The 13,791-nt window shown below is 40.0% G+C and overlaps 1 protein-coding gene across 5 annotated transcripts in view; it reads right to left on the minus strand.

The window, feature by feature from the left end:
* Nucleotides 1-13,791, minus strand: part of LOC140185800 (uncharacterized) — a 278,871-nt gene that overhangs the window by 241,296 nt on the left and 23,784 nt on the right. For all 5 annotated transcript variants that reach the window (XM_072239496.1, XM_072239493.1, XM_072239495.1 and 2 more), the window contains exons 2-3: nt 7,325-7,411; nt 2,390-2,475 (exon numbers count right to left, since the gene is read on the minus strand). In XM_072239496.1, coding sequence (XP_072095597.1) covers nt 2,390-2,422 — 33 coding nt within the window. In that variant the 5' untranslated portion in view covers nt 2,423-2,475; nt 7,325-7,411. The remainder of the gene's footprint in view (nt 1-2,389; nt 2,476-7,324; nt 7,412-13,791) is intronic.

The raw sequence follows: 13,791 nt of genomic DNA on the forward strand, positions 1-13,791 counted from the left end.
TGCGTGCCTCAGTGACCTGGAGACCTGTGTTGGCTGGAGTCAGGTCTTTATGCTTTGGCTCTTGGTGGAATCGCCCATGTCAAACAGGTCAAAGGGTAGAGGCCAGACAAAGGCTGGTCCACTGGTCCTCCAAATCCGGGGGTTCAGCTCAAGGCTAACAGCCCTGACTGGTAAAACAAAATTTCAACAGGAACAGCAATGAAGAATCCTTCTGTATCTGAGTGCGATGGTGTTCCTGAGTCTCCATGGCTGACAGTAGTGAAAACCAAGAGGAAGCTACTGAGACAGAGAAGGAAGCCCTGAACACTGCCAGAGATAGAGGACTTTCATTGCTGCCCAAATGCCAGCGGTGTAACGGGCAGTAGGTACTGTACATACTTATTTCATGCTTTGTACCAGCACAATTTAAGTGAAATAAGCAATTTGAGGTTAATGATAGCAATTTACATTCAGTCAAAGCCTGCAGTTTAACATTATTAATACAATGTGTAAGTAGGTCACAAAGATGTTTTATTGTAGTCAGAGTAAAATCAATTATTCCTTGCATTATGTTAGGTTGCATGCACTGAATTAATATCTGAAATATGAGTAAGCATGATAATCACTGCAAAAGAACAGATTTGCATTGGGAAAGTGGTAAGCCATACAAAACTCTGGGTTAGCAAATGAAGCTCAAGCAAGCACATACTTCGGTAGAATACTATCTAACACTACCTCTGGAGGTTCCTGATTTGGACATGAGGAGGTAACTCCATCTGCTTCAGCAGCCTTTGGCTAAAAATATGAATCACAGTATAAATGCTAGATTTTGACCAACCAAACCTCCTGCAGCACTGAAGTTGAAAATAACCTCAATCGGCCCTTGGGTGAGAGAGCAAAGATTTAAAAGGGGCCGGAAGAGCAACTCCTCCACACAGAGAGTGGTAAGCATATGAAATAAGATTCCAGAAGAGGTGGTTGGGACAGATACTACAGTATCATTTAATTAGCACTTGGATAGCTTTCTGGAGGAGTGTGGCTTACAGGGATATGGGCCAAATCCAGGAAACTGGGACCCAATGGTTCGCATGGACTTGATGGGCAGAAGGGCCTATATCCTATGCTGTATTGCTCTACAACTCATATCAAATCACAGCAAAATAACTGAGATGTTAGACAAGCTTATTAGCTTTTATTTGTTTTTAAATTAAATTTGTTAAGTCACACCAATGAGATTCTTTACCCATGATGTTCCTGTCACAAAAGTGACCAATGCTTTTGTAGCTTTTCACCTCAGAAACATATATTACAAAACGCACAGCTTATTAGCAAATCAGAGAGTTGTGTGCATGTATGCAGTGCTGTGCAAAGTGCACTTACGAGTTCTTATAAGTTGCAATGACAAACTAGATCAAAATATTAGTTTCTCTGTGGGTGCTGAGTGCGGGTGAAGTGGCTAGCAAATGCTTTTTTGGGAACTTAGTGAACAAGTTATCTCAAACTGTGTGTGTTGTGTATTACAGGTATTAAACCATTTTAAGCAGCCGGAAGCATTTTTCAAATGTTGACGGTAAAGCAGTTTACCCAGAAGTGAAAAATCCCCCTATCGGCATTACAGTCAGATGACGTTTCCAACACCAACATATTGGAAAATTCTTCCTTGATTTCTTATTATGATATAAAACATTGAAATGTTCATGAAGACAAATAAATCTTTCCACTTTCTCTAACAAGTTTCAATGTGCTACATCCCCACGTTTAACCCTATTAAATACTCACAAAAAAAACAATTAGACTACTGTCATAATTAATCATTTTGACTACTCTGTAACATATTGGTTACATAGTTTGAAATAATAAACCAAGTAATGTGCAGGCAACATTCATAGTAACCATAACATAACATTAACTCATGCCAAAGCCAATTTACAGGATACATAATATAATGACCCAGAATTCTCCAACTGTCTTGAACACTATTTACAAAGTAACTGTGCATCCCACTAACAGTATACATTGTGTGGATAAATGATCAGTCAACTCCCCCATTACCTGCGCATTAGTACAAGATCTCCTTTTACTGACAGTCACATTTTACCTCAGCTTTTCAATATATATTTTGAAACATATTTTACTATTGTTCCTTTGGAAAAGCTTAAATATTTCATGGTATATATAAAATGCAATTTCAACTTTAAGTCAGAAGGTCTTCATAGAAATAAAAGGATTCCAAAATCTGTGTAATTAAAATCACATATCTGACAAAACACTTAAAGTTTATAATTGAATATAAACTATATTTCCTACCTGGCATCAAAAATGCTTGGTCACTGGAAATCTTTTGAAATCACTTATTGATCACTAAATATTATATGTCATGCATTCAGTATACAGGTTACCAGAGACTCACCTGGTCACCCATTGAGCTGCCTTCATTTCCCATTGTGACTCAACTTCAACGCCAGAGAGGAAACAGGACAGAGAGAAGAAAGTGAACTGAAAAAAAATAAAACATGTATTCACATGACAAGTAAATGTAAATGAATGGGTGTGGTATGTTAAAAGTACAAATCAATAGCCTGGGACGTCCAAAGAAAGGAAATAAAAGAGCAAATAGCACATACTAAGTGAAGAATTTCTAAGTTTTCACATTGTCTTATTCAGGACAGGTGAAAAAAGACAGTTGGGAAGTAATTATTTATGAAACAAGAAAGATTCTATGATTGGAACAGTATTATGTGGAGAAAAACACATTAAACAGTGATATCTTGAAATTCCAAAATCAGAATGTCTTGCCATTTTAATTACATCATAACTGAAAGCAGGTGTGGCCTCCGGAGTTAAATCGCAATACAAAAGAAATCCTTTTATTACTCTTACTAAACTTTACATTTAATTTAATGTTCCAACCTCTTAGCAGCCTATTAAGCTTATTTCTCAATTTCATTCGAGTTTGGATGTAATTTGATACAGTATACAGTTAATGACATGGGTTAGCACAAATGAGACAGCTGGGTGTATCCACCTGTAGTGATGACAACTCCCTCTAACAATATAATTGTTTTTATTTTAACATGCAGAATAGATCAGTTAATTTGGAGTAGTAGGACAAACAGAGAACAATCAAATTACTAGAAGAGAATTAGTGATACTGGATGAGGTTATGAGTAACTTTTTTATAGATTGAAGAATATTTCCCTGTTTTATCCTTTAGTTTGTTTTAATATTTTACCCATACTAGAGTCTTTTATCATTCTCTAGGGATTCCTTATAGCACAGTGGTTAATCTGGCAGCATGGAAGCATAGTGGTTAGCACAATGCTTTATAGCACCAGCAACCTGAGTTCAATTCCCATCACTGCCTGTAAGGAATTTGTATGTTCTCCTTAAATGTAAAGTTAAGTAAGACTAATAAAGGGATTTCTTTTGTATTGCAACTGAACTCCAGAATGATGTAATTAAAATGGCAAGACATTCTGATTATTGTGAAGGGCTGGAATACAGTAAAATACGGGGAAATCTGGGAGGTAAACTTGAAGCAATCTGCAAGAGAATTGTGACTCGGGAGAAGGCTTTTTTTCCAGTAAGCAATGACCCCAAGCATAAAGTCAAAACTACACAAGAATGGCTTAAAATCAATAAAGCTGATGCCCTGGAATGGCCAAGTCAAGTCCAGACCTCAATCCAATTGGAATTTGAGGCTGGACTTGAAAAGGGCTGTTCACTCACGATCCCCATGCAATCTGACAGACTTGAGCAGTTTTGTAAAGAAGAATGGGGAAAAATTGCAGTGTCCAGATGTGCAAAGCTGATAGAGACCTATCCACACAGATGCAAGGCTCCAATTGCTGACTTGAAGGGGGTGAGTAATTATGTAATCAATTATTTTGTGTTTAATAATTGTAATAAATTTAGACCCATTTGTAGAAACTTGTTTTCACTTTGACACAAAAGAGTCTTTTTCTGTTGATCAGTGTCAAAAAAAGCCAAATTAAATCCACTGTGATTCAATGTTGTAAAACAATAAAACATGAAAACTTCTAAGAGATGTGAATACTTTCATAGGCACTGTATAGCACAGTACTATATTTGTCAACATGGTGCAAAAAGCATATTTGTGAATTTGATGGAGCAAAGGAAGTTGGGAATGGTGAGGGTGGAGCACCGCGGGAAGTGTGGGACAGGTGGAAGAGAAGGAGTGCCCGGGGCGGGGATTGGCGCGAGTAGAGACACATCCAGTCCTGAGACACCAGGCAAGGTCATTTGATTGCAAACAATTAGTTTATTGATCATTACAGAATGTCTCTTTGTTGTTTCCCACTTCCTGCCCCCTGCCCACTCTCAGTCCATAGCAGAGGCCCATATCAATACCAGGTTTATTCGCATCCATGTATCATGTTTTTTTTTGTGACAACTGTACAGTTCAATACATAAAATTATGACAGGACTGTGCAAGAGTCCGAGGCACCTTTGCTATATAAATGTGCCTAAATCTTCTGCACAGTACTTTATACTTTATACTTTATTGTCGCCAAACAATTGATTCTAGAACACACAATCATCACAGCGATATTTGATTCTGTGCTTCCCGCTCCCTGGATTACAAATATTAAATATTAAAAATATTAAAAATAGTAAAATCTAGTAAATATTAAAAATTTGAATTACAAATCATAAATAGAAAATAGAAAAATGGAAAGTAAGATAGTGCAAAAGAACCGAGAGGCAGGTCTGGATATTTGGAGGGTACGGCCCAGATCCGGGGCAGGATCCGTTCAACAGTCTTATCACAGTTGGAAAGAAGCTGTTCCCAAATCTGACCTATGAGTCTTCAAGCTCCTGAGCCTTCTCCCAGAGGGAAGAGGGACTAAAAGTGTGTTGGCTGGGTGGGTTGTGTCCTTGATTATCCTGGCAGCACTGCTCCGACAGCGTGTGGTGTAAAGTGAGTCCAAGGACGGAAGATTGGTTTGTGTGCTGTGCTGTGCTGTGTTCACGATCTTCTGCAGCTTCTTTCCGTCTTGGACAGGACAACTTCCATACCAGGTTGTGATGCACCCTAGCATAATGCTTTCTACGGTGCATCTATAAAAATTAGTGAGGGTTTTAGGGGAAAGGCCAAAGTTCTTTAGTTTTCTCAGGAAGTAAAGATGCTGGTGGGCCTTCTTGGCAGTGAACTCTGCTTGGTTGGACCAAGTCAGGTCATTTGTGATATTGACCTCGAGGAACTTAAAGCTTTTGACCTGTTCCACTTGTGCACCACTGATGTAAATTGGGTCGTGCGGTCCGCTACTCCTTCTGAAGTCAACAACCAATTCCTTCATCTTGCTGACGTTGAGGGATAGGTTACTGTCTTCGCACCATGCCACCAGGTTCTTAATTTCCTCTCTGTACTCAAACTCATCAATGTCATCAATAACGTCAGTACTGTATGTTATTGTTTTTGTCTTTCTTGACATTTTGAAATGATAGTATTAATTGTGAAATCTATGAAAATTAGTTTTAAATACTTATTAATCTGCATGTTACTACTTCTAGCTTTTCGCCATCAATAGTGCAAGAAACGTGCATCAATCTCATCGGTCTTAAGAAAAGAACACAATAAATTTACAAAACAAGGTATTTTTGAGGGGTGAGAGGGTTCTGGGGAATGTAACAAGTGAAAAATCTTGCTTTCATGTACTCCTTCCAACCTCAAACCTATCTTTAAGCACTTCACATGCACAGTTGTATTTTGAAATTCATCTATGCTAATATAAATAAACTTTGAAAATCTCATTTCATTTAATTTTCATAAAGGTGATTAAAATTGCAGATGGGGACTTTTTTTTACAGAAGTTATAAAAAGGACTTCCAGAAAGCATTTGATGAAGTCAATTGTTGTTTATTTAATATTTCAGTAATATTTGAATAATATTATAAATGGTGTTTGATTAAGCATTTTTTTATTGTTTACATAATTCATTACAAAAGTACGTGAATGCCATACGTTATTACACCGCCATGCCATAGGTGAATGCTTCACTAAAAGTAAAAGTGAAGTGTACATGGTCTCCTGGACTCCAGTGTTCTTCTTTTGATTAATTTATGTTTTGGAATTACAAAACAGAATGTCAATGACTGAGATGCAAATGAAAGCAAATTATTGATCTATCTGAAAATTGGCTTAGCAGTAGAAAACACAGGACAGGAATAATATGCAGGATATGACATGGCACATAATGATGATGATGCAGGGTTGGCCAATGGCATCCTACTTTATCCTATTGTGACGAGAGTACACATAGATTAAGATGTTAGCTGTCCTGTGCTGGCACCAGTGGGATCAGCAGTTGGTCTGCCACCTGTCTTCAGGAGAAAGAGAGATAAGGAAAACAATGGAGCAGCATTTGGAGATGTTAATGAAGGGACGGAAGGAGAGCTGTCAAGATCGGCTCCCCTTTGAACCCTGAACTGTTTGAAGTGATGGACAGGCGATACCCCAGCTGGGGGATAAAAAGGGACAGGTTCGCTAAGGCAGGACACACACGACACCACGAGGTAACGAGACCCTGGAAGCGGTGCGCCTCCCACAAGTCGGTGGGAGTCTTTGGAGGGCTGATCACGGGACCAAGCCAGAGACGCACAGGGTGGAAAGATACGATCGGCGGGAACCTGGTGTGTGTCCGCCCTTGCCTGGGTGCCGGGTTCACCGCTGAGGAAAGATCGTATCTGGAAACGGAGGGGTCACAGTCGGTGACCTCAGAAGACATCACAAAGGGCTCGCCCGAAAGCTGACTGCGAAGAATATCGAAGGTCTGTGTGGAAGCCGTTTGAATATTCATTCATTTTTTGCTCTCCCTCTCCTTCCCCCCACTGTCCATCGCCACGGCAGTGATTACTGTGAACTGAACTGAACTCAATTGAACTGAACTTTGCATCACTTTGAAACTGGTCATTTACCCCTAGACGACGATAGAGCTTGATTGATCCTGTTATCCTAATTCTGTGTACATGTGTGTTTATCATTGCTGAACTGTTGCATTTATTATCCTTTTGATTAGAGTACTGTGTTGCCTGTTTCTTTAATAAAACTTTCTTAGTTCCAGTAATCCAGACTCCAACTGAGTGATTCATTTCTGCTGGTTTGGCAACCCAGTTACGGGGTCCGTAACACTATTTATCCAATTTAATAAAAACAGAATGCCACATTACCATGTTCATGTTTTGCATGCAGATAGTCAGCATAATAGACAGTGCAGTTAGAACCATTAAAGTGCAAAGATAAAGCAAATTAACGAAACTGTGCCAAGTATATTTTAATGAGGCAAGTGTTATCAACTGACTTTACAAAGGTTAGAAAGGATACCTTCTACTTGGTGAGAATCCAGGAGGTGGAAATCCAAAATACTGGGAGATCCATGGACAAAAATCACCAAAACATCTTTGACAGCTGCTGAAAATAACCACAAAGGCTAATTAAATCACAATATTTGTGTCTAGAGAGCTTGGAATCTAAGTGGATAGAATCTACATGTAACTATAAAAGCCCTGGCTAAAGTGCAACCAGGATGAGGTGAGTAGATCTTGATGTATCGTTAACCATACGTTGGGCATACAAGGAGTCCAAAATAGATTGAAAAGAATGATACCTTTAACACCAAAGTTACCTTTGAAGGAGAAATTGTATAAATGAAGGTTGAAATCCCTGGAATTTAGAGGCTGATGTGTACTTTGAGTTTGAATCACATCGATTATGATCTCACCGAATGCCAAAGGTAGCTTGGAATGCCAAGCATACTTTTTTACATAGATAGTTCTTCTGTTTTCATTTAGTCTTTCAACACAGTAAAATCCTTTTCTTGCTCAATCACTTGTAAATCTTTTTAACTCATTACTTTCTCAGGATGTGGGTGGTGCTAGTGAGGCTAACATTAATTGCCTATCCCTAACCACCTTTGAGATGTTGGTAAAACAACTTCTTGAACTGCTGTAGTTCGACTGGAGAATGTATTCCCATATCCTCTTGGGTTGATAATTCCAGGAATTAGATCCAGCCATGACAAATAAATACCAATATATTCCCAAGTCATGGTGATGTGTAACAAAAAGGGGAAGGTGCAGATGGTAGTATTCCTACTGCCATTGTCCTACTTGATAATAGAATTTATAGGTTTGGAAGTAATCTAGCTGAGTACTGAATTTTTCCCTAGGTGCCCTGATGGCTGCAGCCCAGTCCATCATGGGTAAAGCTGCCCTCCCCACCATTGAGCACATCTACATGGAGTGTTGCCATAAAAAAGCAGCATCCATCATCAGGGACTCCTAACATCCAGGCCATGGTCTCTTCTCTCTGCTGCAATTAGCATGAGGTACAGGAGCCTTAGGTCCCACACCATCAGGTTCAGGAACAGTTGTTACCCTTCAATCATCAAACTACTGAACCTGTGCACAACTTCACTTGTCCCATCACTGAACTGATTCCACAAAGTATGGACTCTCTTTCCAGGACTATACAACTCGTGTTCTCAATAGTATTTATTACCTATTTATTTATTATAATCTTTTTTTCTGCATTTTCACAGTTTGTCATTTGCACGTTGGTTGTTTGTCTGTATTTATTTGTGTATAGCTCCTCACTGATTCTATTGTGGATATTCACAGGGTGAAGCACAAGAAAATGAATCTCAGGGTGGTCTGTGGTGACATACACATACTTTGAATTCCTCTGTCCCGTCACTGCTCAGGATGAACTGCAACACAAGCCCTTGCACCTTCCTCCACAGCCTCCTTGTAAACCAACAGTCCACAAAGAGGTGAGCAACCATCTCATACCACTACAGTTATCCCATGGGCAGCGTGCAGTGGAACTGATGGTCTAGGCATGCAGGAAGGACCTATCTGGGAGAGCCCCTCTCACCGCCAGTCAGGCAAGATATTGGTGAGATCTGCCAATGAGGCATTCCACCAGATAGTTTGGGCAGTCTGCTGAGAGAACCACCCCACTATGTCCTTTGTATGTTGCAAAAAGGATTTGGGGTACCAGGAGGTGACTTACTCAGCACAGAACAGCCAGCCATTAACCTGTACTATAACTACAGTATTCATGTGACAGATGAGCTTAGACCCTGGTCAGTGGTTGCTACCAGGATGTTGACATTTGAAATTCAATGATAGTAACATCATTGGATGTTTTATGTGAGTGCCAAGACTCCTTCTTGTTAGCAATGGTCATTGTCTGGCACTCCTATTGTCCAAACATTGCTTTCCATTTATCAGCACATGACTATGAGGTGTCTACGTCTTGCTGCATGCAGAAATATACTGTTTCATTTACGGAGGAATTAAATGGAATTGACCATTGTTCATTAACCTCCAACCCCTCCTATTTCTAATCTTGAAATGGATAGAAGGCCATTGATAAAGGAGATGAAGATAGCTGAGCCCAGTTCAGATGAACCGCAGTAACATATTTGGGCTGGGAGACTATCCTGCAACAGCAGAACTGTCACACCTCGAGCTGGCCACTGGGGGAGGCAGAGATGACAAGGCCAACCCCTTCCTGCTCACCAGCTTATTAGGCTAATTATTAATTATTATCAGCTGTGCCTTGTATAGTTGATTGTCCCCTGTTTCTTTGCTTAGTCTTTGAATGATCTTTTGTCAGTGAAGTATGGTCTTTGTCTGTAGGAATCTCTAGTTTCTGAAATTCTAGTTAATGTATTTTTGGATTTTGACTTTGCATGTGAGTTTTTTTTGGACCCTCTGCCTGTACCTTGCCTGCTAAGGAATCCACTAAAGCCTTTTTGGATTTTCTCCTCTAATGATGTGTGACTTCTCTCTGTATTGGTTTCACCACTATTCAGTGTGAGGGACATTAAAGCTGAAGTTACCTCATCAGTTGTGACAAGAACAATTTTTCTTTGCCATAGACGTGCCTCTGACCATTGGCGTATTTTCATTTTGTGTCTGTTGATTTTAATTTTACCAGGCCTCTTTGATGAAGCACTTGGTCAAACCTTACTGACACAGGCGCTCTTTATCACTTCAGCTCTGAAATTCAGTTCTTCATTCGATACTTGGAAAAAGACCTACAGATACCTTCTGTTACTTTACTGATAATTGGGGTTATGTTTGTTATCCCAACTAGGTAGATTTGGTTTTTAAGAACTTGCTGTTTAAACACAGGCTCACCTGGGCAAGTGCCAAGTAAACAACAATGTCATAATTGTACTGAGACAATTTTGCTAGGCTATAGCTAGCTTGAGGATGCAACTCTTCAATGTTGGAAGTTGGATACTATATCCCATAGCCTTTTCAGTATCCAGAACTGTCATCCATTTCTAGCTCCAATTATGGTGGGAATCATAGGAATACGATATAGGAGCAGACTTAGGCCGTCTGGCCCATCGAGTCTGCTCTGCTATTTCATCATGGCTAATCCATTTCCCTCTCAGCCCCAATCTCCTGTCTTCTCCCTGTATCCCTTCATGCCCTGACCAATCAAGAATCTATCAACCTCTGCTTTAAATATACCCAGTGACTTGGCCTCCACAGTCACCTGTGGCAATGAATTCCACAGAATCATCACACTCTGGAGAAATTCCTCCTCATCTATGTTCTAACTGGATGTCCCTCGATTAGACTCTCCCATCATAGAAAGCATCCTCTCCATGTTCACTCTATTGAGGCCTTTCAACATTCGATAGGTTGCAATGAGATTCCCTTCATTATTCTGAATTCCAGTGATGGTGTGAAGCTCAGGAATAATCAGAGATGGATTGTGGACTCAGCATTTCTGCTGGAGCATGGATGGAAATGCTTCAGCCTTGATTAAACACTCATATGCTAAGCCCCAACATCATTGAAAATGAGGATGTACCTGGAGCACCCCTTCTCCCGTTAACTGTTTAATTTTCCGCAACCATTAAGATCATTTCTGTTCTGTTAGTTATTGAGCTCTGTCTATTGCATGTTGCTTTGCACACATGCAGTGTTGCAGCTTCACCTCATCTCTTAGGTATGTCTGGTGCCATTCCCTCACGCCTTTCCACAGTCCTCACTTAAACCAATGCCGATCCCTTGGTTTGATCATCATGGAAAAGCAAGGGTTATTCAATGTCATGAGGTTAACCACTGATATTTCTTGAAATGAAGTGCAGTCAACATGCAAACGTGGGATAATAGGTTTCAAGTTAAAAACTGTTCACCCACCCTCCTTCCATGCAAAAACCTGAAAACACGTAACCTCAGCCTTAAAGACAGTTCCTATCCCACTGTTATCAAACTCTTAAATGGACAACTTGTACGATAAGATGAACTCTTAACCTCACAGTCTACCTCATTATGTTCTTGCACTTTATTGTTTACCAGGACTACACTTTCTCTGTAGCGTTTACATTTTATTCTGCATTGTTATTGTTTTACCATGTTCTATTACGATGCGCTGTGTAATGGGTTGATCTGTACGAACAATACGCAAGGCAAGTTTTTCACTGATACTTGGTAGTCAATCAACACCAGCATCAATACCTCTATCAGATTTCAAACTTCTCTGAACATATAAAAAATTCCCCTTTTTCTCTAAATTTGATCCAATACATTCTCTGAGAAAAATCCCTACCTTTTTTAATTACTAGGCAGTGATCATAAATTATTTACCAGTAATCAAATTCCTTTCAGATTATTTATTTCATCCAACTCCTTAATTTTGATTGACTGATTTATACCAATATTGTGGTACTATTAATGAAGCTGAAATCACAATAAAATGCACGACTGTCTCATGCAACCTTCAAGTAACCAAGCAACTAATAAAATATTTCTTACTGAACATTACTAATAACTGTGTGGGACTCTGAAGTGATCTATTATTTGAAGTTCAAAGTTGAAAGCAGGAGGAGAAGATGGCGGTGCGATGCAGCACGCGCAGCCTCGCAGTGCACAATCCTGATTTGATGGAGACAGACGTGAGGAGCACAGAGGAACATCTGGGGAAACTTCTGAAATGCCCGCTCCGCTGCCACTGCTACTGTGCAGTCGAGAATCTCCGGAGGGGAAGGCTCTGAATCCTCAGCTTTGCCTGTTGCTTGGCAGCCAGGGCCGGGATCGAAGCGCTCGGCAGAGATGGTGCTCGGTGCTCGGTGTCCGAGGGCTGGTTGGAGGCTCAAAGTTTCAGACAGACTCAAGAGTCGGCTGTGGTCAGATGCTTCCAAGCTGCTGCATCGGCAAGTTTGCGGCACTGGAGGTTCATGGCAGGGAGAGTTTTCTTACTTCTACAGTCTGCGTGAGATGATGGGGCTATCGGGACTTGAGACTTTTTTTACCATGCCCATGGTCTGTTCTTTATCAAATTGCGGTATTGCTTTGCACTGTTGTAACTATATGTTGTAATTATGTGGTTTTGTCAGTTTTAGTCTTGGTCTGTCTTGTGTTTCTGTGAAATCATACTGGAGGAACATTGTATCATTTCTTAATGCATGCATTACTAAATGACAATAAACGAGGACTGTGTGTCCTCATAATCTAAATCTAAATCATAATCTAAATCTAAATTGATTATCATAGTACATGTATGTCACCATATACAACCCTGTGATTCATTTTCTTGCAGGCATACTCAATAAATCCAATAACCACAATAGAATAAATGAAGGACCACACCAACCGGGCAGACAATCAGTGTGCAAATAACAACAAACTCTGCAAAATACAAAAAAGAAAGAAAAAGTAATAATAAATAACAATAAAAATAATAATATACAAGTAATAAATGTTGAGGGACATGAGGCGAAGAGCCCTTGAAAGTGAGTCCATGGGTTATGGGAACAGTTCACTGACGAGGCAATTGAAGTTGACTGAAGTTATCCCTGCTGGTTCAAGAGCCTGATTGTTGAGAGGTAATAGCTGTTCCTGAACCTGGTGGTCTGAATTTTGAGGCTCCTGTACCTTCTTCCAGATAGCAGAAATGAAAAGAGAGCATGACCGGGATGCTGGGGTCCCTTATGATGGATGCTGCTTTTCTGCAAAAATTCTCTGTGTAGGTGTGCTCAATGGTGGGGAGGCCTTTACCTGAGATGGGCTGTGGTGCATCCACTACTTTTTTGTAGGAATTTCTTTTCAAAAACATTAGTGTTTCCATACCAGGCTCTGATGCAACCAGTCAATATGCTCTCCACCAAATATCGATAGAAGTTTGTCAACATTTTAAGTGTCATACGGAATCTTCACAAACTCCTAAGAAAAGCACTGTCGTGCTTTCTTCATGAAATGATACAACCAAGGAATTTAAAGTTGCTGATCCTTTGGTCCCCTGACGAGAACTGGTTCATGTATCTCCAGTTTCCTCCTGTACTCAATAATCAGCTCCTTGGTCTTGCTGACATTGAGTAAGACGTTATTGTTGTGGCACCACTCAGTCCGATTTTCAATCTCCTTCCTATATGCTGATTCATTATGTAATGTACAGATCTATTTCTCCTAGAGCAGTGACTCCCCTTAGCACTTCATATGGACTGATAATTTACCTATATGCATTAATCTGTGGCCTAAGCATGTGTATTGATTCCCCCTTCCCCTCCCCCAATGTGAATACACCAGTTAAAGCCACCTCCCACATTTGTACTTTTAGTTAATTGATACGTAGTTGCACAGACACAACGACCTGAAGGCTAGAGAATATCACCAACTGCACCAACCATTAGGGGATGATAAGAGGGAGAGAGACAACAAGAGGAAAGAGTTAAACAGTATGGAGAAGGCTATCAAGGATGCTAACAAAGAGACACGTGATGAACTGCATGGTACACAGTGAAAGATGCACAACTAGCAAAGTTA

This window comes from Mobula birostris, chromosome 21 (assembly GCF_030028105.1).
Source record: "Mobula birostris isolate sMobBir1 chromosome 21, sMobBir1.hap1, whole genome shotgun sequence".
NCBI lineage: Eukaryota > Metazoa > Chordata > Chondrichthyes > Myliobatiformes > Myliobatidae > Mobula > Mobula birostris.